We start from the raw sequence: 25,272 nt of genomic DNA, 5'->3' as shown, positions 1-25,272 counted from the left end.
GAGAACACCAAAAGACTACTTACATGGTTTCATCATTCTTGAATTCCAGCTCCCCATAAGTGTCTTCGAAGTCCTCACCACCACCCTTGGCTGTCCCTTCTACTGTCCTAAAGGGAACGATGACTGTGCCCCGGGCACCTGATGTCCGCAGAACCTTGACCTCCATAACACCAATGCTCTCACTGACATGAACAGTATCACACTCGAATGTGAAGATGCCTGCATGGTCATCATCCAAGATAGTCACCGTGGCCACACAGGGGGATGCAAGGACAGCTTGAGGCAAGGGAAGATTGTTGAGCATGACGGGAGGCATCCCCTCCTCCAGCTGCTCCTCCTCAAGGCGGACATTGCTCAACCGTACAAAAAAGTGTTCATCTTCCTCAAAAATGTCATCATCGATGATGCCCACAGAGAACTCCTTCTGTGTCTCTCCTGGCTTCAGAACCACAGTGCCCTCTGTAAACTCATAGTCAGCTCCGGCATTGGCAGAACCGTCCTCAGTTTTGTAGTCCACGTACATGGTCTTGGACATGTCTCCCCCTTTCCTCACCACCGTCAGGAGCACAGCCCCACAGTTCTCCAGGCACTGGTAAGAACATGGATCAAAGAAGACCTTGCAGATAAAGTCCTCAGGCTCCTCAGTGTGCACCTCAGTGATGCTGGATGCCTTTTTGGCTTGCTCTGCCACATGTTTCTTCAGGATGTTGCCTGCACCAGTCATCATGCGGGTGGCCTGGATCCGGTAGAAGGCGCGGCTCTTCTGTTGGTGGGAAAGAGCATAGTAATTGGCCATCTCCACCAACTGATCTAAATCCTTCTCCGGATGCTTTTGCTTCAGATCCTTGAGAATCCGGATCATCTCTCTGCGAGATTCATCCACTTCCTTCCCTTCCAGGGGTACCAGATTCCCATCCAGGAAGTGGGAATTCATCATTTTCCCATCCATCTCAATACCCTTGGGGTGGTCACCCTCTGTCTCTATGATAATTCCCCGGTGTTTATCCGTGCGGTACCTTTTATGCATGTATTTGTAGAACAGCAGTCGTTTATCTGCCACCCAGGCCAGAAGGACACACACTGGAAAGAAGAAGAGAGTGAGGAGACCTTCCCAGACCTGGACCACGCCAGGAGAGAAGACCGCCAGGATCATATAGAGCCAGATGTAGGCAAAGATACTCCAAGCAGCAGTGACAAAGAAGACTCGTAGGTGCTTGATCTTACGTGTCTCTCCATCGGGGATCACATAGACACAGATGCCAATGATAATGAACATGTTGAAGGCTGCACTGCCTACAATGGTGGACGGTCCCAGATCCCCAGCAATGAATCCATGACCACACACCTCAATTAAAGAGAGGAGTATCTCAGGAGCAGAGGAACCCAGGGCCATAAGAGTCAGATTGGAGACAGTCTCATTCCAGACCCGAATCGTGGTTGTGCTGGTCTCTCCATTGGGCTTCTTGATAGTCACCTCTCTCTCTTGAGAGGTGATGACTTCAATAGAGGCCATGAAGCGGTCAGCAATGATAGACACCCCTAGAAACATGTATATCAGGGCCACAAAATACACAATGACCCTGGCAATCTTGTCCCCAAGGGAAGGATTCTCCGGATACCAGATGGGTAAGATGACACCCTCTTTACAGTCCGATGACCCTGAACAGGATTCATTGTTCTGCCCCGTGCTGGGCACATCTCCTGAACCACGAGCCTCTGCCCGAAGACCATTCAGGAAGAGCACAAAAGTAACCAGCCCAAAATGGAGGAAGGCAGAGGTGAGAGGCTGCAACCTTAACCACGCCATACACAAGACTTAGCCGCTGGCTTCCACCGCAGCACCAAGGGTCCTCCTGACAGGCCAGAGACCTAGAAAAGAACAGAGAGGCAGGAAAAAGCATGAGAAAATGGGTCAGTAGAGGGTTAGCAGGTTTCCACCAACACAGTGTGATGCTTCACCTTGAGTGACATGAGGTTATCTTACTTGGAAAAACAGATGATAATGGATGAGAGCTGCTCCATCCTCAAAATCATCTAGTGAGGAGACTCAGTTAAAGAATGGCTTAAAACAGCTGAGAATACTGGCAACAGAAACACAAGCGGTAGCTTTCTCGTGTCACCTTCCAACCCACTGCAAACTGTGAGTGTCAAGAATCAACTGAATACAGGCCACAGACGACCTGCGTCTTCATCCCCACTGAAGCTGTTTCCAGGGTTCTCAGCTTTCCTTGTCAAGTCCCAGAATTTTGTAAAAATTTTTGAAAAACAGCCTCATGTGCTGATCTCACTCCACTAAAAGTTGAGTACAAAGAGAGTGTAACAAAACACAAATAGAAGGACCAGTGTTGTACTACAGTGGGTTAAGCTGGTGCTTGCAACAATGGAATTCCATCTCAGAGTTCTAGCTACTTGCTGCGATCCAGCTCCCTGTTAATGTGCCTGGGAAAGCAGTGGAAGATGGCCCAAGTAGTTGAGTTCTTGCCACCCATGAGGGAGACCCAGATGGAGCTCTAAGCTCCTAGGTTAGGCGTGGCCTCTAATACAGTCACTTAGGAAATGAACTAATGGATAGAAGACATACCCTGTCTCTGTCTGTCTGTCTGTCTCTCTCTCTATATATATAATGATATGTATCACTCTGCCTTTTAATTTAAAATTTTAAAATAAAAATACAATTTAAACAATAGACTTATGTTTCCATTATTGCCTGATTGAGATAGAACAAGAATGAAAACAACCACACACTAGGAATCTGCCCATTTTTCTCCAGCTACAAACACACAGGTACTTCTGGTAACAAAGGAATGGTGTTTTGCATTTATACAGCAAATTTACAGATTCTAAGTCCTGTCGTTCATATCTGCTCTGCTTCTCCACTGTTCCCATCCCATCCACACCATTGTGTCAATCTGCAAACCTGTCCTTCCCTCCCGTCCATCATCCAGCCCAGCACCAGTCTGTTGCCTCTTCTTCCCTCTTCAGCCCCACTCCTCACCTACTGAATCTGCCCCCCATAGCCCTCTCTTTGAACTCACTAAAATCCAAGAATGGCTAGTTCTCAATTCTATTTGGCCTCTACAGACATGGTAATATCCAAAAACAAACTGAGGTATACTATCCCTTACTTGAAACCCTTGCTCTTGCTAGGAAGAGCATGCATTGCATGAACTCCTTTCTCCTCTTTCCCCTCCACTGTGCTCTCCTCCTTCTCTTCCTCCACCCAGCTTACTACATTTGAATAACAATGACCTTCATTTCTTCTCTTGGATTGCATCAAGTTGTTATCCACCTCCAAACCATTGCATAGGTTATCATCCTCATCCATTATTTCTTCCCACCCTTAATGGTCAAATCCACAATGTCAGGGTGTTTCCAAAATCAAGGCCAGGAACTAAGATTCTTCCCTGCATTTCTCCAGGGTGGGTATCCAACATGCGAATGAGGATCTTTGTGTTTATCATAGTAGGAGAGCTTTGCCAACCATAAAATGGATGCTGAGTATCTTGAATCACCCAGCTCTTCCACAGTCATCCTCATGAGTACCTGGACTAACAGGAAATGTAAGCCTCAGCTTTTGTTTGCCATTCTGGGAAACCAAGATAATCTACAGAGTCAGTTAGCAGGAAAGGCTTCCTGGCTAGAGTATACAACCTAGCATACAGGATCCCAAAGGAACGCGCAATCTTTAATTACAATCTTAGAGGATGTCAAGAAGTCTAACACTGTCCCTAAACTCTAGTCAGAATTTGTTCACAAGATTGCTATGTATTTTCAAAACAAATGACTGTAATTTTGATAATAAATTTTTTTAAAAAAAAGAAGACTGATGCCTGAGGAAGCTTGCTTGGTGATTACATTCATCCATCCCCAAAATCCCCATTTACTGTGCCCCTACTCACTACTTAGGGTACCATGATAAACAGAGGAGACACAGTCTTTGCTGTAGTTCACAGAATAATGCATGAGTGATGCATTAACTAACTTCACAAATGTGTAAATTCAGGGTTTTATAAGTGCCACAGAGAGAAAACAAAGAGGAAATGGGATGTTATCCTGATTAATGGGTTCACTGCCTCCAGGAGAATTCAAGTGGCTCAGGGTTTTCATTTTCCCTTGGCCTAGTAGACAAGGTTTCTAGGAGTGAATATGCTATCACATGATTAGAATCAAAAGTCAGTTAGAAAGATTATTTTCTCTGGGAAAACAAAGGAAAAAAAAAAAAAAACAAGGCAAGAAGGTAAGGAGGTTAGTGAATGCCTAAATACAAGTTTTGGAACTTTAGATGAAAAATTTCCTGTGAATTTCCCGTTGCTCTTTCCATTCCTTCCGGAAAATAGTTTCTGGCTGAGAGAGGGAGAGACGAGAGACGGCCACTTCCATGACAAAGTCAGTGATCATTTTTTGGTGCTGCTACTCTAGGCTCAGATACCAAGAGAGATACCAACCTCTTGGTGGTCTTAGAAACCCACATTATCTTAGGCATACGCAGATCCATGGCTCAATTTGAGACCCCCATGGACCATCTCAAATAATAATAATAGATATGCTAATGATAATAAGCAACATTTGCATTGATTGCATGCATAACAACCCTAACATATCACTAATGTTTTTATCCCTATTTTATGTTTTGGGAAACTTGAGTTTTAGTAAAGTCACTTCTTAAAGTATGAAGCAAGGAAAAGTAACATGCTGATGGCATAAAATCTATGGTCATAATCACTCCATTTTACAAAGATGTTTCACTTTGTTGTAGAAACCCTGTAGTCCACATTCAGCCTCCTGTGCAATGTGGACTCAGGAACCATGCAACCCTCCCCTCATAGAAGAGTCTAACACTGACAGAGCGTCCCAGTCCCCGAGCTTACTGGGGAAGTCCTGGCTGCATGCTGTGGTCTCCCACCTGAATTCTCTCTCAACTGAGTTTGACAAACACACAAAAAGCCTATGATTTGCTCAGCCTGGAAACAGATAGCAGTGGGTGCAATGGAAATCAGACGTGGGGTTTGTTCTCAAAGGAATTGGGGAGAAGGACAAGGGAGACACACAGACAGACATCCTTCCTGTAAAAAGTGGAGGTAAGAACAGAATGATGGGGGAGCAGCGAGCAGGCACTGAGCCAGCCTGGAGACTGAGGGAGGCATTCAGAGGGAGACGAACCCTGAAATGAGTCTTCAAGCATGAGTGAGCATTAGTCAAAGAAGAAAAAAGAAGTGGGAAGGGCATTCAAGTCAAAGAGACTAGCCCAAGCCAAGCAAACACACAGAGACACAGGAAAGCCAACTGTGCTCACAGGATGATGAGGAATGCTGGGTGAGGCAGGAGGCTCAGAGGATGAGGCTGACTGTGGAGAAGGCTCTTTTGTTTGTAGCTGGTCTTTTAGGCCAGGTGGAGAGGATAGGATTTTATCCTAAGGGCAGTGAGAAGCCTGTGATGGGATTTTAAGCAGGAGACTGACATGGTCTGATTTTGTATTTCAGAAAAATCAATTTCACTAAAGGGTTTAGGATGGCTGTAAGGGAGACAGGAATGGAGCAGGAAGATCAGGTAGAAATCACTTGCAAATGGAACAGATCCAGGAAAAGAGGGGGTGCCTGGGGGAGGATCTGCAGCTCATCCTCCACTTCCACACCAACTTCCTCTCAGCCCAACTGACCACTGCTCTCTGCACCTCGCCATGCCACCCAAGGACAATAGAAAGAAGAAAGCTGTCAGGAAATCAGCCAAAAAAGATAGGGACGCCATGAACAAACTGAGGAACAAGGCCAGAAAGAAGAAGTGATTCAAAGGAAAAATTCGGGACAAGCTCAACAACCTGGTTCTGTTTGGCAAAGCCACGTACGACAAGCTCTGCAACAAAGTCCCCAACTACAAGCTCATCATGCCAGCTGTGTTCTCAGAGAGATTCAAGATCCATGGGTCCCTGGCCAGGGCAGCCTTGCAGGAACTCCTGAGTAAAGGGCTTATCAAACTGGTTTCAAAGCACAGAGGTCAAAGTAATTTACACCAGAAATACCAAAGGTGGAGATGCGCCAGCTGCTGGTGAAGATGCATGAAGCGGTGAGAATCCAAGAATTCATGGTGGAGGAAGTACATAGATACTCTTCACAAAACTTCTCATTCTGCTTTTAATTTTTTTTTACAGGTCCAATGAATTGACAAAATAAAGCCTTATTAAATAAAAAAGGGGGGGCTCTCCTCTCTTTCCAGCATTATTTCTTTGCATGCCCCCGTCCCTCCCTGGGACCATCTGCAAGGTGTCTGTGTCCTCAGCAGTAGCTCCTGACATCTCTTAATATCACTGGCAAATTAATTAAAGTCACTGTTCCTCTTCTCTTCCAGATCATTAATAAAACAGTGCCACGAGGCCAGACTGAGCAAAACCCCTTCTTCCTACACCCTCCGCTTTCTCCAATAGGAACACTTCTCCAGGGCTGTCAGCAGCCTGAGTGGCACCGTCCTGCTCTGCTTCTGAATCTAGGTCCCTACCCCAGCATCCTGGCTGATTTCCATCAACATCCTCGTGTGTGCAGCCAAGTTGCCCTCACTCTGGAGAGTCAGCCAAGTTCAAGCCCACTCACTCCTGCACTTGCTCTGCATACAGGAGGGGAAAGTCAGCACAGATATCACATTTGCAAGGCCACACTCTTCAAGAATCATAGCAGCCAAACTCCCTGCCTTCTCAAGAGAAGGAACACTGTGACCTTTCATGATCCCAATGGGAACCTGGACCCAAAGAAGAAACAGGATGACGCAGAATGCCTTTCCTGCACTGTCATTCTTATGAGTCTTCATGTTCAGGGAGCAACTACTACCACCACACTTATGTCTAAATTATTCATTTGTCATTTCATTTATTTAAGAGAGGAGAAAGGGGACACAGAGAGAGAGAGAGAAATTGCTCACGTGAGTGACAGAAACTCAACTACGTGATCCATTCCTTGCTGCTTTTAAAGGTGCATGCATTAACAGAAAGGTAAAATCCAGACTCCAGCTGGAAGTTGAAGCTTACACACCCTAACACAGGATGTGGGGCAACCCAAGGGACATCTTAACCACTGTACCAAACACCTGTCCCATGCCAATGGCTCATAGAGATTGAGTACTTTGCCCACAATCACAGGTGATGTGCAAGCACTTCATCTCTATTAGTCCCCCCCGCCCCGCCCAGAACACATGGTGGTGACTGCTGCACTTGTTTAGTACCCTCAACTTAGAGATCCTTCTAAGCAGTGGTCCCCAGAGGGGCAGGGTGAGCCTTTCTAGATGAGGTCTCCCCTTAAGTTTGAAGGCTCTAGACACACCAAAGCATCATGGGGCAGTGGAAGACCCTGCTGCCGTCCTCCCATCAAAAGCCGAAAGCAAAACTTTCCTCCCAGCCACACCTCTATGAGACGTTGAAGAGTGGGTGATTTGATTGTAGTGAACCACACATTGAAGCAGGGGTAGCCCAGAGCTGTGGAGAGCCAGGACCACATAGATTGTGGGTTCTAAGAGTCCAGAGGGCATAAGAGAGTGAGTTAAGGGAGGAAGAGTGGTAGAAAGATGGCACCAGGAAAAAGTCAAGGAGAGCCTACATTCTGGCTTTGCTAAAGCCCTTGGATCAAATCCATCTCTTAAATGACTGCTCTTTGCCCTGTTTGGGCCAAATGCTGTGCTCGCTAACAAGTGAGGGTCAGCCATGAACAAGCTGCACCTCATCCCATCCCTACAGGTTTATCTTCAGATGACGATCAGAGACAACCCAGTAATTGCAGTAATAACTGATTACAAGTATGTCCTGGCAGTGGCTGCAACACAACAGGGCATACTAAAGAGAATCATGCAGTAGAATGCAAGGTGAAACTCCTCGCATACGGTTCTTGATGCTCTAATCTCATGAAACTGTTTTATGTTACCTTCCCTGAGGCCCCTTAGACATTTAATGACATGGAGCCATGTGAAAGCATCAGGGACAGCCTCCTGCTGACATCTTCCAGGCACCACCACATTAGAGGAAAAAAGACCATTAGGCCAGGGCACCAGGAATGCTCAGTCACCTCATGTGTTATGCATCAGGGATTTAAAAATATATAACAACAACAAGAATCACATCTGTTTATCAACCACTGCTCAGTCTGTGGCTGGCACCACACTAGGACTTTTTTTTTTTTTTTGAGAGAAAGAGATCCTTTTGGTTCACTCTCGCAACTTCAATATGTCTGTAATGGCTCAGGTCCAGGGCTCCCATATATGTGGTTGGACCCAAATACTTGAGCAAAGTAAATACTTTACTCCTTGGGTTTTGCCAACATGCTGACCACCACTGAAGCAATGGTTACACCAAACTGGACTTAATCTGTTGACACGTCCATCTTCTACACTCTTCTGGAAGTTCCATGTAGCCCAGGTTTGGTGTCTTGTAACAATCAATGAATGATCATATTCAGTGAAACTCTATTGAGAAGACTAAGTAAGAGGTTGGGCTTGACCTCATAACCTCTCTGCTTCTAAACTTCAATGATTCCTAAAGCGTTCCTCTGACTTGGGGAAGTGAAGGACTTGGCCCCAGCAAGCCCTTCACAGATCTGAGGAGTCACAAACACTCAAGAAGGGGCCAGGCACTGGGAAAGGAGCAGGCTTTGCTGAGCTGCATTAACTTCTGCTTCTCCCACTGCTCCACATCTGCACTTAAGGCGTGGCCTAATTGGAGTCAGTGATCAAACCAAGTGGATTCTGGAAATGGCTGCAAGTCATAACCACCTTGGGCATCTAGGTTCAGCTCTAGATTGACATTCTGCAGTCTGTGAGAGGAAACTAGCTGTTAATGTTTTTTTTAAAAAACTCTTCAGTTGATTTTGAGATAGGGCCAAGGTTGATCATTCTGAGAGGGAGGAGAGCAGCCTAATGATGACATCTACGTCTCAGGAACTCAACCCATTGGAAGTAGGAACAGGGCATTACGAGGCCCTATCATCCATTGGTCAGAAACATCCTACCTTCCTGGACTAGGTAACAGCACTGATGCCCCCCACCCATATAAGCAGAAGTTCCTTTAATCTCTTCTTCCATTTGCTATCTGCTTGGTTTACACTTTAAGCAAATATAAAAGCATTCCCTTATTGTTGCAGGAAAAGGATGTTACTCGTCCATTTTCAGCAAGACACGTTCGTATTTTTTTTCTTTCAGGGATGATAACATAAATCAGCTTCACACTTTTTCAGTCTCTTTGTTTATGCACCCACTCACTCACCCACTCATTCATTCATTCCTTCATGCACGCATTTGTATGAAACTCTGCCAATGTGTCACAGATTGACTTCCAGTGAGTTATGATGAGGTTAGTATAATTTCTTCCAAGTCCAGCTTTTCCCCGCATGTTTAAAAAAAATTACAACGTAAGTTCCAAGAGAGTAGGAATTTTTATACCACATTTTTGCACCCTCTAGGCCTAAATTAGTGCTGTGTATATAGCAGATGCTAAGTATTCACTTATGAATGAATGGATATCCTGAATAAGGGTACAAACATAGCAGGGATAATATCCAGTGACTTCTTCCACACTTGGCCATGTTCAAATGGAAACTGGAGAGCCATCTGTCAGAGATGCTGTGAGTAAGATTTTTTTTTTTGTAAAATTTGAGTAATATGAACAAAAGATAATCCCCCTTGGGAAGCACACATTTCAATGGAGAAGAGAGGCAGAAAACCAAATAATTACAACAAAACAAGCATTGGATTTTGAAGCATGTGCAATGTGCCAAGAATGCACAAGAAAGGGAAAGCTAACACTGACTGGGTTCATCGGAACTAACTCAATGGGCCAGGCAACATATGATTTTAAATTTGAGGAATGAACATGAGCAAACTGAGGAGAAGCCAGTACACCTCAAGCAAAAGGCAATAAGGAGAATGTCTGTGCTAGAGGTCATGGAAGCATGAATAAGTAGATGAGTGAGCAGTGTGGCTGAAGTACATGGCACCTGACAGCAGCTGCACACAGGTGATGAATCACTGGCAAAGGGGAACCTGGGTGTTATCTTGGAGGCCATAAGGAACCACTAAGTGTTTTCTAGTCATAGGAGGGCCAAAATCAATGTGTGTCCTTTGAATAAGCAACCTAGAGTAATGACAGTGAACAAAAGCAGAGAAAGATTAGTCCAGGTCTGAATCTTATGGTACCTGGGTGAATAAAGTAAACAGGGCTGCAGAGAAAGGTATGGAATTTAGAGCAATGGCACACAGCAAGGACCAAACCACCTCTTATACCTTCTTCACCCACCAGTCTTGGGAAGTTCCTCTCAATTCAGCCCAATGAAACAAAGCTAAAACAATCAATATGAAATCATCCAACTGACTTCTCTGCTTCGCTTCAGAACTTCTTCCAAGGGTGGGACTATTGAGACCAGTGAATGGGCTTTGCAGATGCAGAGCAGGAGAAAGTCATTGAAATTCTAAGGGGACAGAGTGTTCCTCAGTCTATTTTTGGTAACAGCCAAATGTAGACTCAACAGCCAAGGCTGGGAGAAGCTCTGGGGATGCACTGATGGAGCAGGTCTGCTCCCCACCCTGAAGGATCATATAGATGAGTGCCTAACATCAATATCAAGGGCCCAGCGTGATAGCGTAATGGTTAAGGTCCTTGCCTTGAACGTGCCAGGATCCCATATGGGCACCGGTTCTAATCCCAGCGGCTCCACTTCCCATTCAGCTCCTTGCTTGTGGCCTGGGAAGGCAGTTGAGGATGGCTCAAAAACCTTGGAACCCTGCACTTGCATGGGAGACCTGGAAAGAAGATCCTGGCTCCTGGCTTCAGATCGGCACCGGCCGTTGCGGCCACTTGGGGAGTGAATCATCGGACGGAAGATCTTCCTCTCTGTCTCTCATCCTCTTGCTACATCTGCCTTTCCAATAAAATAAGTAAATCTTTTTTAAAAAATCAATATCAAAATGAAAACATGGGTTGGAGAACTGTGATCACTGCCTGCATCACCAAAGTAGTGAAGGTGAACGTCTCATATCTCCTTCAAAAAACAATGTCATTTCACACAGAGGAAAATGAACCCACAGAACCTGCCGATTCTATAAAACACTTCTACTTAGAAAAACAAGATTTTTCAAAGACACCAAAAACTGAAATTATCTCCAAGTCCAGGGTGCCTATAGGAAAGCCGGAATCTATCCATTGATCCACAAAAGGAAGTATTTGTTAAACACTTAGTCTGTGCTAATCACAACTGCAAGTTCTAAAGATTCTGCCTGGACATGATCTCGGGCTAATTGAGTGCCAAGTATGTGTCACACCATGTTCTAACTACGGAAGACTTAAGATTATCTCTCTTGCCTGGACCACTGCAATGTCTGTCAAGCTTGACCCATTTCTTATAGTTTATTCTCCAAAAAAACCAGCCAGAAGCATCTTTGCAAAATATACAGCAGATATTTCACACTATTCTTTGTGTTTCCTCTCTTCACACACACCTCTAACCCCCTACTGATTCCTCTTTTAAAACCTAACATAATGGCCTTATCTCCTCTCACTTCGTTTTTCCCTGTCCACAGTCCATTCTACCTAACATACAGTCCTCTGAATTTCTAGAACATGCCAAGCATGTGCCTGCCTTAGGACTTGGCATTTACTCTGCTTGAAACAGCCTCACCCTAAATATCCAGGGAGGCTACGTTTCCATTTCTCAAATGCCACTTCTCAGACAGGCTTCCCTGTCCATCTTACGTAGAGGTGACCTGACCCCAACAGAACTCTCTGACAAATCACTTCTCATTTTCTTTATCCCACACTTCGCTTGCTTAAACTGTCACTGCGTTCATTCATTAACTGGCTCATCACCAAATATAACATCAGTGTCTCAGTGAGAACCTGGCACCAAGGTATGGAACCTAACCATCCTATGTGAAACACAGGCATCCTGTTACACCCAATATTCACCCTGCCAATCGATAACAGAGCCAGAACCAACCCTTGGTCCTTTGGCTGCCAGAGGTCTCCCTCGTAGTACAAATCTAGAAGGGATACAGCAAGTCAAGAAGGACTAACAGAAAACAGTTCCTATGACCTAAAAGAAATCAGCGGTAGTGTCAGAGGAGTGAGCAACCCAGCATAGCCAGGGGCACACACTGTCCTGCCCTTTTCTGTGCCCCAGGCGTAACCACTGGGCCCCAGCTTGTGAAGTTACCCATGGAGAAAGGGCTAACACCCTCGACCCCACTGCCCAGCCAGCAATGGAAAGTGGTGGTCGGCTTCCTCTGTGTACATTTTCCTTAGACCATTCTCCAGGAGCCTAGTTTATTTTATTGCCATTTAATTTATCTTAATTTTTCAAATGCTGAAACATGAAATTAAATCATATGATTCCCTGAATGAAGAACAAATGGGATCTGCCAAGACATCAAAAGCCTCTCTTTGAGACACGGTTCCATCAACTCCAGGGGTGCACTGCTCCCTCTTTCACAAGAAGGTGCCAAAAGCAGACTCCCCAAACTCCCAGCAGCTGTGCTTCTCCTCACTCTCTAATGAATCGCCTTGCCGTTCCTTCCACGGGCTTGAAAGGTACTGTTCCTTCCATTTCACTGAGGAGTATGCAGGGCCTCTGGAAAGACCTAAGCAGAGCTGCTGACTTGGCTGTGACCACACCTTTCCCTGGGAGCTCTGGGGAACGGCAAAAGCATTGGACAGAGACAGCACAGGTGGAGTATTTGGGGGACAAATACACCTAGACATTTGGTGAATGCCTTGAGTTCTGCAGTGGCAGGTGACTGAGAGGGACCAGCTCTCAGGCCTACTTGAGGTGATTTGGAGGCCAGACATGAAACCAGCTGATTTAACCAGCCCAGTTGACTTCTAAGTAGCAAGCACATTTCAGGGGGTTTTAGGTTACAGCTGGAAGCCTCTGAAATAAAATATATTGGCAGCATTGAAAGTATTCTTAGCAGGAGGCAATCTACAATAGTCCTCAAAAAGTTCATGCCAATGTGCATTAGGAAAAAACTATGCACAGATTTTGAAAAATGTTTTGCATTAAAATAAACTTATACTTTTGAACTTATACTTTTATGGAGAATACTATTTATCTGGGAGACAGACAGAGAGATATTCCGCTGGTTCACTCCCAAATGCCTGCAACGGCCAGAAGTCGGCTGGGCTGAAACTGGGAGCTGGGAGCTCAATTCAGGCTCCCCACGTGGGTTCCAGGAACCCAATTACTTGAGTCATCATTGCTGCTTCCTAGGGCGTTCACTAATAGAAAAATCAGAGTTAAATCCCAGAGGCAGGAATCAAACCCAGGAACTCCAATGTAGAGGGCAGACAACTACTACACCAAACGCCTCCCCCACCCCCAGTTTCTATTTTCCATGAACTTTTTAAAGTACCTTGTATATGCTGTGGGATGAGACAAAGAACATAGAGCTGACAAGTCAAGAGGGACACATTCTTAGAAGTCAACACATCCAATCCAAATTTTGATGGATCAAGAACTCAAAGCATAGAACGGAGATGGGTCTTAATCACGATTGTCAGAATGCCAAGAACTTGAAGACAGCCTCTTGTAACCATTACACAATGCTGCCTGTTGTCCTTCATTTACCTTTTTTTTAAAATGGTTTATTTGTTTATTTGAAAATCAGAGTTACAGGTAGAGGCATGGAGAGACAGAAGAAAAAAAGATGAAGAAATCTTCTATCCAATGGTTCACTCCCAGGATGGCTGCAACTGCATATAGGCTGGGTCAGGCCAGGAGCCAGGAGCTTCATCCAAGTCTCCCCTGTGTGTGGCAGGGGTCCAAGCACTTGGGTCATCGATACGATGCTGCTTTTCCCAGGCCATTAGCAGGAAGCTGGATCAGGACTAGAGCAGTTGGGATTCAAACTGGCACCCGCTTGGGATACTGGTATTGTAGATGGCAGCTTTACCTGCCATGCCACAATGCCAGACACTCTGATCTGCTTTTATTTATTTGAAAGACAGAGCAACGCGGGGGGAGGGGGAACAAAACAGAAACAGAGCTAAACAGAAAAATACAAAATCTTCTATCCCCAGTCCACTCCACCCCTCAAATGCTCACAGCAGCCAGGTCCAAGCCAGATTGAAACTAAGAGTCAGGAACTCCAATCTGATCTCCTATATGGGTAGTAAGAATTCAAGTACTTGAGCTATCATCTGCTGCCTCCCAGACAAATTAGCAGGAAGCTAGGTCAGAAACGTAGTCAGGACCTGAACTGGTTCTCTAATATGGGATGTCAGCTAAGGGCTTATCCGCTGCACCACAACACCCAATCCTTGGGTCTTTTTTTTTTTTTTTTTTACTCCATCAACTGGGTCCTTTCATAATAAATAGTACAGGTCCACAATCTTGACCTTGTTTCATGCACCTCAGGAGTGAGGGAGATATTCATTCATTTCTTCATTTTTCATGTATATTCACTGAATTTCAGGCACCGTGCAACAGAGTGAGAGACAAAAAAAAAAAAAAACCGCTTGGTCCAGGACGGGAAGTAAGCCACTTGCAAAAACATTCAAAATAAAATCCTGCACTTCAGAGTGAAGAACTCATGAGAAACAGATGCTGTGTTACCAAAATTTAAAGGAAGAAGAGGATGCTTTCTCAATGAAGTCTGCGTTTGTAAGAAACATCTGAGTGGAACATTGGAGAACAGCTGGGATTCTCAGGATAAACTGGGTACAAAGACTTGTAAGAGGAAAAAGCTGGTTTCCACAGGTGACCACATGGCTGGAAGTGCCCTGGGAGGCAAGCCAAGGAGGGCACTGAATATCAGGAGCTGGAAAAAATGAGAAGCCTTTCAAAGGGTTTTGTGTAGCAAAGTGCTGAGTTTCAACGGGTGGCGTAGGAGGCAAATCTTGTAACAGTGGATAAAATGAACTGAAGGGGGAGGATGTTAAAATTGGGAAGAAGTAGTAACTACTTCATCAGCTATGGTTAGGATTAAATGGAAAAATCAATGCAAGGCACTTGCAACAGAGTGGCTCACAGGTGGTAAACAAAGATAAGATGATGATGAGGCAAGAGGTTAGGAAATATGCATTTAGGAAGTGGTAGTAGGAATGGTGAAGAAGCAGCTGGTCTTCAACAAAACTTGGGGAACAAGGGACAGTATCCAAGAAAACCTTAATGCGGTTGAGCCAGGGTGACTGCAAGTTTGCTGGTGTCATCAATAAAGTCAGAAGTCTAAAGACAAAGAGCGTGTCTGGTCAACAAAAATGCCATTTGCGGAGTTGATGGGCATTCTGTTGGGTTGTAGCATAGGTGACTGGAAACAAGACAGAGGACTTGGCTAACAAGAGTCGTGGACTGTGCATACATTCAGTAACCACTAAGCGAGCCTTTGACGGATAATGGAGAACACCACAGCTGGGAGAGGTGAGAGAATGTTGGAGCCAAAGTGGAAAAGGGATTTCTTGCAGTGGGTGGCAGCCTGAGAATGCAGGGTTAAAGAAGCCAAAAGAAAGGATATTTTAAGGAGCTTATCTGGTAAGCAGGGAGAGAAAGAAAGCAAGAACAAGAACAGTCATAATTAGGGGAGTGAGAAGTCCTTGGAGGATGTAAGCTAAGCAGAAGTGGGAAGAGGCTAAATGAGTGAATGACTAGGAAATAGAGACTGAAGGTAATTCAAAAAAACTCCAAGAGTTTGTTGAAGGCAAGATGGGGACAGGGGACTGGACAAGCGATATTCCTTTGAAGACGGGATTTATGAAGGGAGACGATTCTGTGTCCAGGAAGCAAGAGATTTCAGATAAGAAAAAAAAGCCTGGGGCAATTTAGGGCTGGAATGTCTCCAGGAAAGCAATCCAGAGGCTCTCCCCTATGGTTAAGAACAGGTAAGGATGAAGAACCACTTGGAAGGTTGATGACATTCACACTGTTCAACCGTTGAGGGCCTCTTTTTCAAATGACTTGGAAATCCCCTCTCCATGGAAGCCTAGGCCAGGATGACAGACTCCAATCCCATCCCTGGATCCAATCACACATGACCCAACATCTCTGAGTACAACCAAGAAAGCTCTCCTTGTCATTCCAAACACTGAGCAGCAAATGCTACCCGATCTACTCCAAACTGTGTCTCAGAAGAGATGGAGCTGTTCTCCTAGTGGATGTGACTGAAGAGCATAGGCACACATTCTAGATTGTGGGATTAACGTTTATTCACCCTAAACTATTTTTTTTTAATTCATATACATGTGGATCTAATACATCTGGTTGCTATGGATAGAAATCTTGATGGAAATCTCCCTAGCCTTCCAAGAGAAGTCTCCATCTCAAACTGCAGAAAGTTGAACTTGCTAGACGGCTTGTTTCATACCCTCTTGTCCCTTTCTTCCTTTTTCCTAAAATGCTCTGCCCAGTGGTGGGTATAGAAAGTTCATTCAAAAAACCAAAAAAAAGTTTTTTAATTTCATTGAAAAAAATTAGTATAATTTCTTCCTAGAGGGGCAGTTTCGGTTTGCAAGTAAAACAGAAAGGGGATCCTTCACACATTCACATACACACCTCCTCCCTCTGCCAACATCTCGGTTCCAAAAACTCTAAAATGCACGTCTAACCTCCACCTCACAGATGTAAGTCTTCTGAGGTCCTACCCAGTGAAAATTATTGTGGGGGTAGAAGTCCTTTACAGGAATTCTCTGTGGTTCTTTAAGATCGCCCTTCCATCAGTCACTGGAAAAGAGCTCTTACTGAGCGGAAGACCTTGCACAGGGACCTCTTCACACATCCACTTTCTCCTCCCCTCTCTCTACTTTCACCAGTCTTCTACACTGACCAGCCCTTATAAATCCTCCTGCCCATACAGACATGCTCTTTCTACAGGCTTCATGTGAGCCGGCATTTACCTTCCATGGGTAAAAAACACTTTACAGAAACTGCCTGTTCACCAGTTGGCACTGCCTGCTAGAATGTTTGTTTACGAGGAAAACACTACTGTATTTTATCTGCCTCTATATTTAACACATACCTGGCAGAGTGGGTAGCTGCTAAATTTTTCATGAATACAAGGCTAATAGCACAAATAAATGGGTACTTTTCTGAGTCTACCGCATTTCTGAATTTCATCAAATATCTGAACCTATGGGCAAAAGCTTGCAGGCTTGAGGTAGGGGAGAATTGGGCCTCTCTTCACACTGAACCTTCATGATTTGAATTGAAGGGAAGACGTATGAACACTCGGGGGAGTGGTGGGCATAGCAGCTACCTAAATGCCAAGCCACAGTGCCTGGATTTGAACCCCCAGCTCTGCTCCCAACTCTAGCTTCCTGCAAAACGCACACCCTGGGAAGCAGCAGGTATCATTTAAGTACTGTGGTTCTTGTTATTCACGCGGGAGATGTGGACTCGACTGTGGGCTTCTGGTTTTGACCTGGCTCAGTCCTGGCTAGCACTGCCATTTGAGGAGTGAGCGAGCAGTTGGACCATCTCTATCTGCCTCTGCCTTGTCTCTGTCTCTCTGCCCTTCAACAGATATAAGCTTTCAAAACAAACAAAAAAAATGCGTTAACAATATTCCCTCAATCTGGACTGTGGGCATGCCTGGCCCACGGAGACCTGGAAACACGGGGCATAAATACTGTCTGCAAACAGTTTCAACAGCTCTATTCAAAACTCTACAAGGGATAGGGCAGGACTGGGACAAGAGCACAGTCCATCGGCTTCAGGGTCCAAGCCCACAGAGGACCACAGGGGCCAGCTGGCTATTTTCCCTTCCCTCAACAGGAGGTCATGGAGAGCAGTGCAAACTGGAGAAAAGGAGAAACACAGAAGAGAAGATGCAGCTTTCCCTTCCAATTCCTTTCATTCAACCAGCAATTACTAGACCAAGCACAGGGCTAAGCTTCAGAGATGCCATCTTCCCCGTCTTCATGGAGCTTAGCATTCAAGGCTTGTGCCCAGAATGAATCATAGAAATAAACATAATGTGCATCTTTAAATTGCCCCAAAATGGAAGGTTCAAGTTATGGGGATATAAACTCAAAGGCATTTGGCCTGAGCAGCGAGGATATGCGGAGCTTCTTTTGGGCAAGAGCCCACCAGTTGACAGTTGAAGGGGGAACAGCAGGAGTATGTGAGGGGCGCTGGAAGGACCTGGAAGCATGTCAGATTAGAGGAAACTGGACCAGTGGCCATCCTGTGGCCAGCAAGATAAAGGAAGAATAACCTTAGCCAAGTTCAGTGTTGCGATTCTGTTTCCTCTTAATCAGGTCTCTTTCAGCTTTTTTTTTTTAATTAATCTTTTTTTTTTTTTTAGAAGCAGAAGCTAAGACATGTTTTTGTGTAGTAGACTGCTTGAGGGGAAGGTGGCAGTGAGGGACCGGGGCAGTCAGCCCACATCTAGAAACCTCCAGCTCAGGTGGACCGTCAATCATCCTCATTTGGACAACTGCAAGGCATGCAGGGGGCCCGTGGCTCTCAAACTTGGATCCAGCCAGCCTGGCCCGCAACAAAGAAAAGGCTGGCGGGAGGCCAAGTGCCCAGACACAGCGAACTGATCCCCTACTTCAGGAAGAGCATGGCGCAGCAGCTATATTTGAAAACCGAGATAAACAAGAGCTCAGCTCCCCTAGACAGGACACAACAGCTGTGGAAGATTAATCACACGCCGCTGCGAGTCACCAGGTCGCCAGAGGCCCAGAGGTTTCCCTTTTGGTGCCCCCACCAGAAGGCCGGATGTGCACCCATCACGTACCCACAGCGCCCCGCCCCGCGCGCCTCTGCGCTTCGGGGTTGCTTGACCACCCAAGAGCTCAACACCTGGCACCCAGCTGCGGCCAGCATTTCTGATAAATTGCACCCAATTTCAGTTCTTCTGCCCCAGAGACATAAGCACTGGGGGTTGGGGGGGTGGCTCGTCTTTTAATCATCATGAAAGAAAGAAAAAGGGAAGGGGGGGAGGAGGCGGACAGCAAGCGGGTAAATTTATGGTACTGCATTAAAAGCGTTTGTTGTAGTGAAATCCCCTCCCTTCTTCACGGTTTAAAAATAAAATGCAACTAATAAAGACCAAAACTGTGTTGTTGCTGTTTTAAACCTCGGAGCGAATCGCTTTCATCATTTCTCCCAGTGTCTCTGGTCCTCGGGGCAGGTCAGCCAGGCTGCAGGAGCAACGCTACCCTCTGCGGGGGTGTGGGGCCGTGGCGGTGCTTGTGTGTCCGTGTGTTGGGCGGATGGGAGTAGGATTACTTCTAGACTTCGCTTCTGCGCGGGACTACCCAGACCCACCGGGATCTGGAGAAGCCCCCCCTCTCCCGTGCTTAGGGGCCGTGGTAGGCGGGTGCACCTGGGCTGCGGTTCCCTACCCGCGGCGGCGGAGTCCCGAGGCTGGAGGCGCGCGTGCGTGCGTGTGTGCATGCGGGCGGATGCGCGCCGAGTAGCCAGCGCTCCCCTCTTAGCCCCCCAACCCAGCAGGCACTCACAGTCCCAGGAGCGCCACACGCTCTGGCACAGGCGACACACACACACACACATGCACGCACACGCACACACAGGCGTCCGGGGCGCCACAAAACAGGCGGCCTCTCCCGCTAGCGAGCGAGTGCTCGCTGCTAAGCCCGCAGCTCACGATCCGAATGGGCACGCGTTCCCGGTGGCCGCTTCCTGCCCACCGCTGCAGACACTCGCTCCGCCAGACAACCCCCCAGGGCCCCCCCCCACACACAACCCAACACTGCATACACACCGTGCACTTTCAGGGTGCCCCCCCTCCCCTTCTTCTGGCACTAAACCCACAGGAGACACTTTACATGGGCCATCTTGAGAAATAACTTCACTTACAGCATTATCCACAAACAGGGACCCTCCTGGGGATATCCCACCCCCGACCAAACCCCTACGTCCCTCTCCTCCGCCACCAGCCGGGGGGAAGGGCAGAAGGCTCACCCCCATTACTCACCGTTTCCTCTCCGCCTCCCGAGCGGAGTGGGCAAGTGAGGGGGATGGGGGGTGCTGGGTGAGGAAGGTGCGCGGTGCCCCCGGCGCCGGGCTCTCAGCGGCCGCAGAGGCTCATCGCCCCCGCGGGCTGCCGGCCGAGCGCAGCCGCGTCCGGGGCATGTCAGTCCGCTGCTGCCGCCGCCACCAGCCCGCCCGCCGGGCTAGAGCTCTCGCAACCGTCAGGGAGCTGCGGGGCAGTGCATCTGGAGCGCGAGGTCTGCACGGCCCCGGGGCTGGGGCCAGGGCGAGGAGGCCTGAGGTAGGGGCCCTGCGCGCCGAACCGAGGACCCGGGAAAACCCGACCCCGCGCCCGGGCTCCCGTACGACGCCGGGAGAGGCCCGGAGTCCCGGCCGCGGGCGGCAAGGGGATTCCTGGCGCCGGGAGGGGCGGGAAGGCGAGCAGCTCGGCGCGCCCTGGCGGCTCCGAGGGACCCCGGCTGGGGCTCGCGGCCGCGTCGCCCGGGCTTTCCCGGGGTGGGAGCGCGCGGGCTCTCCGCCTCACACGCCGTCACCGCGGGAGACGTCTCGGCCGCGCCGCGCGCTGAGGGGACGCGCGGAGGGGCTGGTTTCTGGGGGAGCCGAGAGCTTTGCCCATTAAGCTGCCGCAAGAAGCCAAATCAAAAAGCCAATCTCCAAGCCTCCAAAGCCAACGTCACCCTATCAGCTGGGAAGGGAGAGCCGCACCTCTCCACGAGCCGCGCGTCTGCAGCGCCCCGCGCCGCGGGGCCGCTTTCACACCGCTTCCCGCCGGGCCACGGGGACGCCGCCGGAGCCTGGCACCGCGCTACGCCTCGCGCCCCGCACCACAGAATTCGGACCCCGCCGCCGCCGCCCACCCCAGCGTCGGCGCCGGGCGCCTCCCTGCCGGCGGCCGTGCGGAGACGGCGGCGCGTCCTGACCTGGATTCCCTGGACTTGGGAGCTCCAGGCAGCGGGCGGGCGGGCGGGCGCGCGGCACCCGGCTTTCCCCCCTTGTCCTCAGGAGACGCCGCCTGCGATTCCGAAATTGAGTCTCCAAACACATCTGTGGTTTTTAAATATAGCAGGAAACGCTTACCCTGGCGGGGTCCACCCAGGCCTAGGGGAGGAGTTGAAGGGGTGGAGGGAAAATAAAACTCCTTTTCTCCATCATCCCCCCCCCCCACTTCCCCCTTACCCCCGCCCCCACCTTGTCTCTTCTTGGTGCAGAATTCAGCCTGTCATTTTCTCAACCCAAATCAAACAACAGCTTGTGAGAGATGCTTGGGTGAGCGTGCTGGTATGTTGGCTTTGGGGGTTTTGAAGGCTAAATATAAGAGGGGCTGCCTCCCAAATTGCCGCTTACTTTGAGTTTGGAGACTGGAGGAGAGACGGTCCTTTGATGCAGGAGGAGAATTAGGGTTTGGGGCTTGGCTGGAGCCAAGTGTACACACATGGTCATACATCAGATGCCTGGAATTGCTGCTATATTTGTCAGGTGTGGTCCTGGAGGCAGGAGGGGTGGACAGGCCGCTCCCAAAGTGGGGTTTCGTGTCCCCAGTTGATCGGAGGCACGTTAGGCCCCGTTAGGCATCTGCACAGAGCCCAGTGGCTGGCCTTGTGTGACCACACCAGACCAGTGCACTACGGACAGAAATGTAAGGGCCCTGGTTTGTCTCCTGGGTCCTCTGATGGGTGAAGCTGGAGAGTGAGGATAACGCGAACCAGAAGCATCAGTGATGCCCGTTAAATTGGCCCTTATCATCCTCCTAAAACCCTGCGACAGCTCCTGGCTCCGGGCTGTGTGGGCTGTTCCCCAGGTGCTGGGATGCACTTGTTCCTTTCACAGTTCCGAGGTTTTGAGTCCTGGATGTGTTCGGTTGGAAGCCTTTGGACTGCACAGTTTTACAGGCCTTGAATTCAGGGAAGAGTTGGGACTGAGAACTGGCTTTGCAGAGCTTTCATCACCTCTGAAGTTGGGGTGAGTCTTGGAGCCTGTGGAGTGCCCTGCTGCTGAGTGGGCAAGACCAGGAAATGGCTGGTGGGCATACACATTGATGTAGCATTTCTATGGAGGGCGAGTTTGGAAGGCATTCAAAATGCCTTGGAAAATGTGAGTCCCTGAGATGCATTCGTTTTCCTGGTAGAAATGCTGTGGCAATTATGGAGTTACAGAGATATGTATGGTAGTGTTAGTAACGGGGGAAAATGGGAACGATCTTAATTTTTCAACAGAAAGAATCGGCGGAGTAAACTGAATTAATAGTGCCTTAAGGGTGGGCTTACCACTACAAAAATGCTAGTGCAACATTTTATGTATTGACATGGAAAGGTTTTCATGAGGTGGTAGTGAGGGGAAACAATGCCAGTTTGAACACGTGTGTTGCACTCACAGGTGCATTGCTAACAGTGTGCATGTGTGTACAAGCTCTGGTGGCATACAAATGCTAAAATGATGGTGGTTCTCCCTGGGTGCTGCAATTTCTGGTGACAGTCCTTTTTTCCCTTTACTTCAGCTTTACTGCAGTATACTTTACACAAAATAAAACTCATCCTGTTTAAAGAACATTTGTTGATGAGCTTTAATAAAAGTTCATATAAGTTGAACACCAACCACAATCAAGACACAACATTTTCACCCTCTTCCCACTCCTAGAATTCTCTCAGGCCTCCCTCATGGGGCTCCTTCTCTCCCCTACAAGCAATCGTTTATTTGCTGTTAGTATAGATTGGTCCTGCTTGTTCTAGAATTTCTTTGTTCTACTGCTTTAGATCTATTGATATTTCTCCAATGAACATTATCTATTCTCCACAACTGCAACAGTGACAACAATAAGTACTTAATTGATCCTGGCACATTTTTAGTAAAACTCTCCAGAAATATCAGACAGCTGCCGAATCTTCCTTTTGATGCCTGACCAAGGCATTGCCGGGTGGGAAGGTTTGGAGAAGAAAGGGACTTACCAAAGCCTGTTCAATCCAGCTATAGGCAGAGCTGACGCCTATGGGTTTTGTGAGCTCCGGGTAGGCAGGCTTAACAAAGCCCAACTCCACACTCCGGGCATCTGTGTCCACTCCAGCAGGACAGAAGGAAGAACTAAGACCAGGGTCATGATGTTGCATGCATCCACCTGAGGAGCCAGCATCCCACAGGAGTGCCAGTTTGAGTCCTAGTAGCTCCACTTCCAATCCAGCTCCCTGCTGATGACTTAGAAAAGGCAGCAGGGGGTGGACCAAGTGCTTTGGTCCTTCTTAAGAGACTCAGAAGCAGCTTGCTGACTTCAGGCCAACCCAGCTCCAACTGCTGCAGCAATTCCGGGAGTGAAACAGAGGGTGGAAAATCTCTTTGTCTCTCTCCTCTCCTCTCTGTGATCTGCCTTTCAAATAAAAATAAATTCAATGCTCCAAAAAAAAAAAAAAAAAGAAGGAAGAATGGTAACATCCATCCACCTCATGGCATTGTTGTGAGGGAGATCAGTTTCCAGTAGAGTAACGCTCAAGTGCATACAGCTTCTCTCCCTCTTACTTCATCTCCTGCTAGCCCTGCTTCCCCCTGCTCTGCATTTCACAACCAACCTTTCTATGGTTATAAAATCTCAGACCTTCTTGGCCTCTGAGCAGTCTTACTTTTTCCTTCTGATACACAGATGCAGAGTTGAGAAATATTCATTTTTTCCCACTATTTCGGATTTACCACATTTCAGAAACGTGTAAAGAACTTTCGACGAATAGTAACTATACGTATTGTGGGACAGATTTGCACAGAGAATGAGAAGGGAGGCCGTTATTCTAGATAATACTAGGTAATAAAATATTTAAGTTAAATTTAAAGTCTGCGTAGAACAACATCTTCTCATTTCAGTATGACAAATTGCTTTTTTTTTCCCCAAGGGATCTGTTTATTTCTTATGTATATCAAATTTATTAGTGTAATATTATTTATAATGGGCTTTGTATTTCTATAGTGTCTACATTTTTAATTTTTTTCTTTAAATTTTTACAGGGGATAATCTTCCTTCTGAACCTTTAATGTTTATTTATTTAGATAAAGAGAACAGATTTCATATATACAGTTCATGCTATTTCAATAATTATGTCCCATTTCTCTATTTAGTATTTAAAATATTTTTTAACTTTGTTAGTGTTATCTGAGGTATGGTTATTGTCCATTTCCCTGCTTATTTTAGTATATATCTTATTTCTGTCATTCTTTTTATGGATCTGACTTATGATTCTTTCCCTAGTTTCTTGAGTCATTGAGTTTTAATCTTTCTACTTTTTAAAAAGGATTTACTTGTTTTATTTGGAAAGCAAGAGTGATATGGAAAGAGAAAACTTCTTCCATTCATTGGTTCATCCCCAAAATGTTTGCAATTGTCAGGGTTGACTAGGCTGAAGGAATTCATGCAGGTCTCCTCTATGATTGTCAGACATCCTAGTACTTGGGCCAGCATCCTCTGCCTCCTAGGCACAGTAGCAGGAAACTAGATGTGCAGAGCAGCCAGGACTCAAAGCAGGTGCATCTGTGTGAGATGTGTGTGTCCCACGTGGCTGCTTAGCCCCTGTACCAGCCCTGCTCCTTCTTGCCAAGTACATGCTTGTAGAGTTTTAGATTTCATTCCAAGCACAGCCCTTTAATACATTTCTGTAGGCTGTAGTTTCTTTATCTTTTAGCTAAAAAATACATCATAGTTTCCACCGTGTTTCTTCTTGTTTTAACACATGACTCATTTGGGAGGGTACTTCTAATTTTTTTCCATTAACTCATGAGTCATTAGGAATATACGTCTACGTTTCTATCCCTTGGAGATTTTTTATTTTCTTGTTATTGATGTCCATTTTAATTCCACCGTAGTCAGAAAGTATTCCCTTGTATGAGTTCCCTCTTTCCAATGTGCTGAGTCTTGCCTTACAGCTCATCATACTGTCATGTGTTCCATATGCCTTTGAGAAGGAAAATGTATATTCTGTAACTATTAGATAATGTGTTCTGTGCATCAGTCAGATTAAGTTTGTTATCATCCAAATATAATCACATTTTTTAAAAGATTTATTTATTTTTATTGGAAAGGCATATATACAGAGAGAAGGAGAGACAGAGGAAGATCTTCCTTCCGATGGTTCACTCCCCAAGCGGCCAAAATGGCTGGAGCTGAGCCAATCTGAAGCCAGGAGTCAGGAGTTCTTCCTGGTCTTCCACATGGGTGCAGGGTCCCAAAGATTTGGGCTGTCCTCATCTGCTTTCCCAGGCCATGCCACAAGCAGGGAGCTGAATGGGAAGCAGAGCTGCTGGGATTAGAACCAGGACTCATATGGGATCCTGGGCGTGCAAGGCAAGGACTTTAACCACTATGCTATCACAGCGGGCTCCTAAATACATTTTA

The 25,272-nt window shown here is 47.0% G+C and overlaps 1 protein-coding gene and 1 pseudogene across 6 annotated transcripts in view; one reads left to right on the top strand and one right to left on the bottom strand.

Annotated features, from left to right (window-relative positions):
- SLC8A3 (solute carrier family 8 member A3) overlaps window positions 1–20,612 on the bottom strand; it is a 140,566-nt gene extending 119,954 nt beyond the window's left edge. For 3 of the 6 annotated variants that reach the window (XM_040975621.1, XM_040975622.1, XM_040975620.1), the window contains exon 1: window positions 24–1,863. In XM_040975621.1, the coding sequence (XP_040831555.1) occupies window positions 24–1,807 (1,784 nt within the window). In that variant the 5' untranslated portion in view covers window positions 1,808–1,863. Of the gene's footprint in view, window positions 1–23; window positions 1,870–19,893 lie in introns of those variants that run through there. The other 3 variants (XM_040975618.1, XM_040975619.1, XM_040975617.1) reach the window with 2 other exon arrangements.
- On the top strand, window positions 5,678–6,056 carry LOC121153144 (annotated as a pseudogene).
- Window positions 20,613–25,272: the final 4,660 nt, after the last annotated feature.

The sequence above is a fragment of the Ochotona curzoniae genome, unplaced genomic scaffold, assembly GCF_017591425.1.
Source record: "Ochotona curzoniae isolate NIBS_2020 unplaced genomic scaffold, NIBS_Ocur_1.0 contig_2688, whole genome shotgun sequence".
Lineage (NCBI taxonomy): Eukaryota > Metazoa > Chordata > Mammalia > Lagomorpha > Ochotonidae > Ochotona > Ochotona curzoniae.
This window is presented reverse-complemented; position numbering and strand designations above follow the sequence as displayed.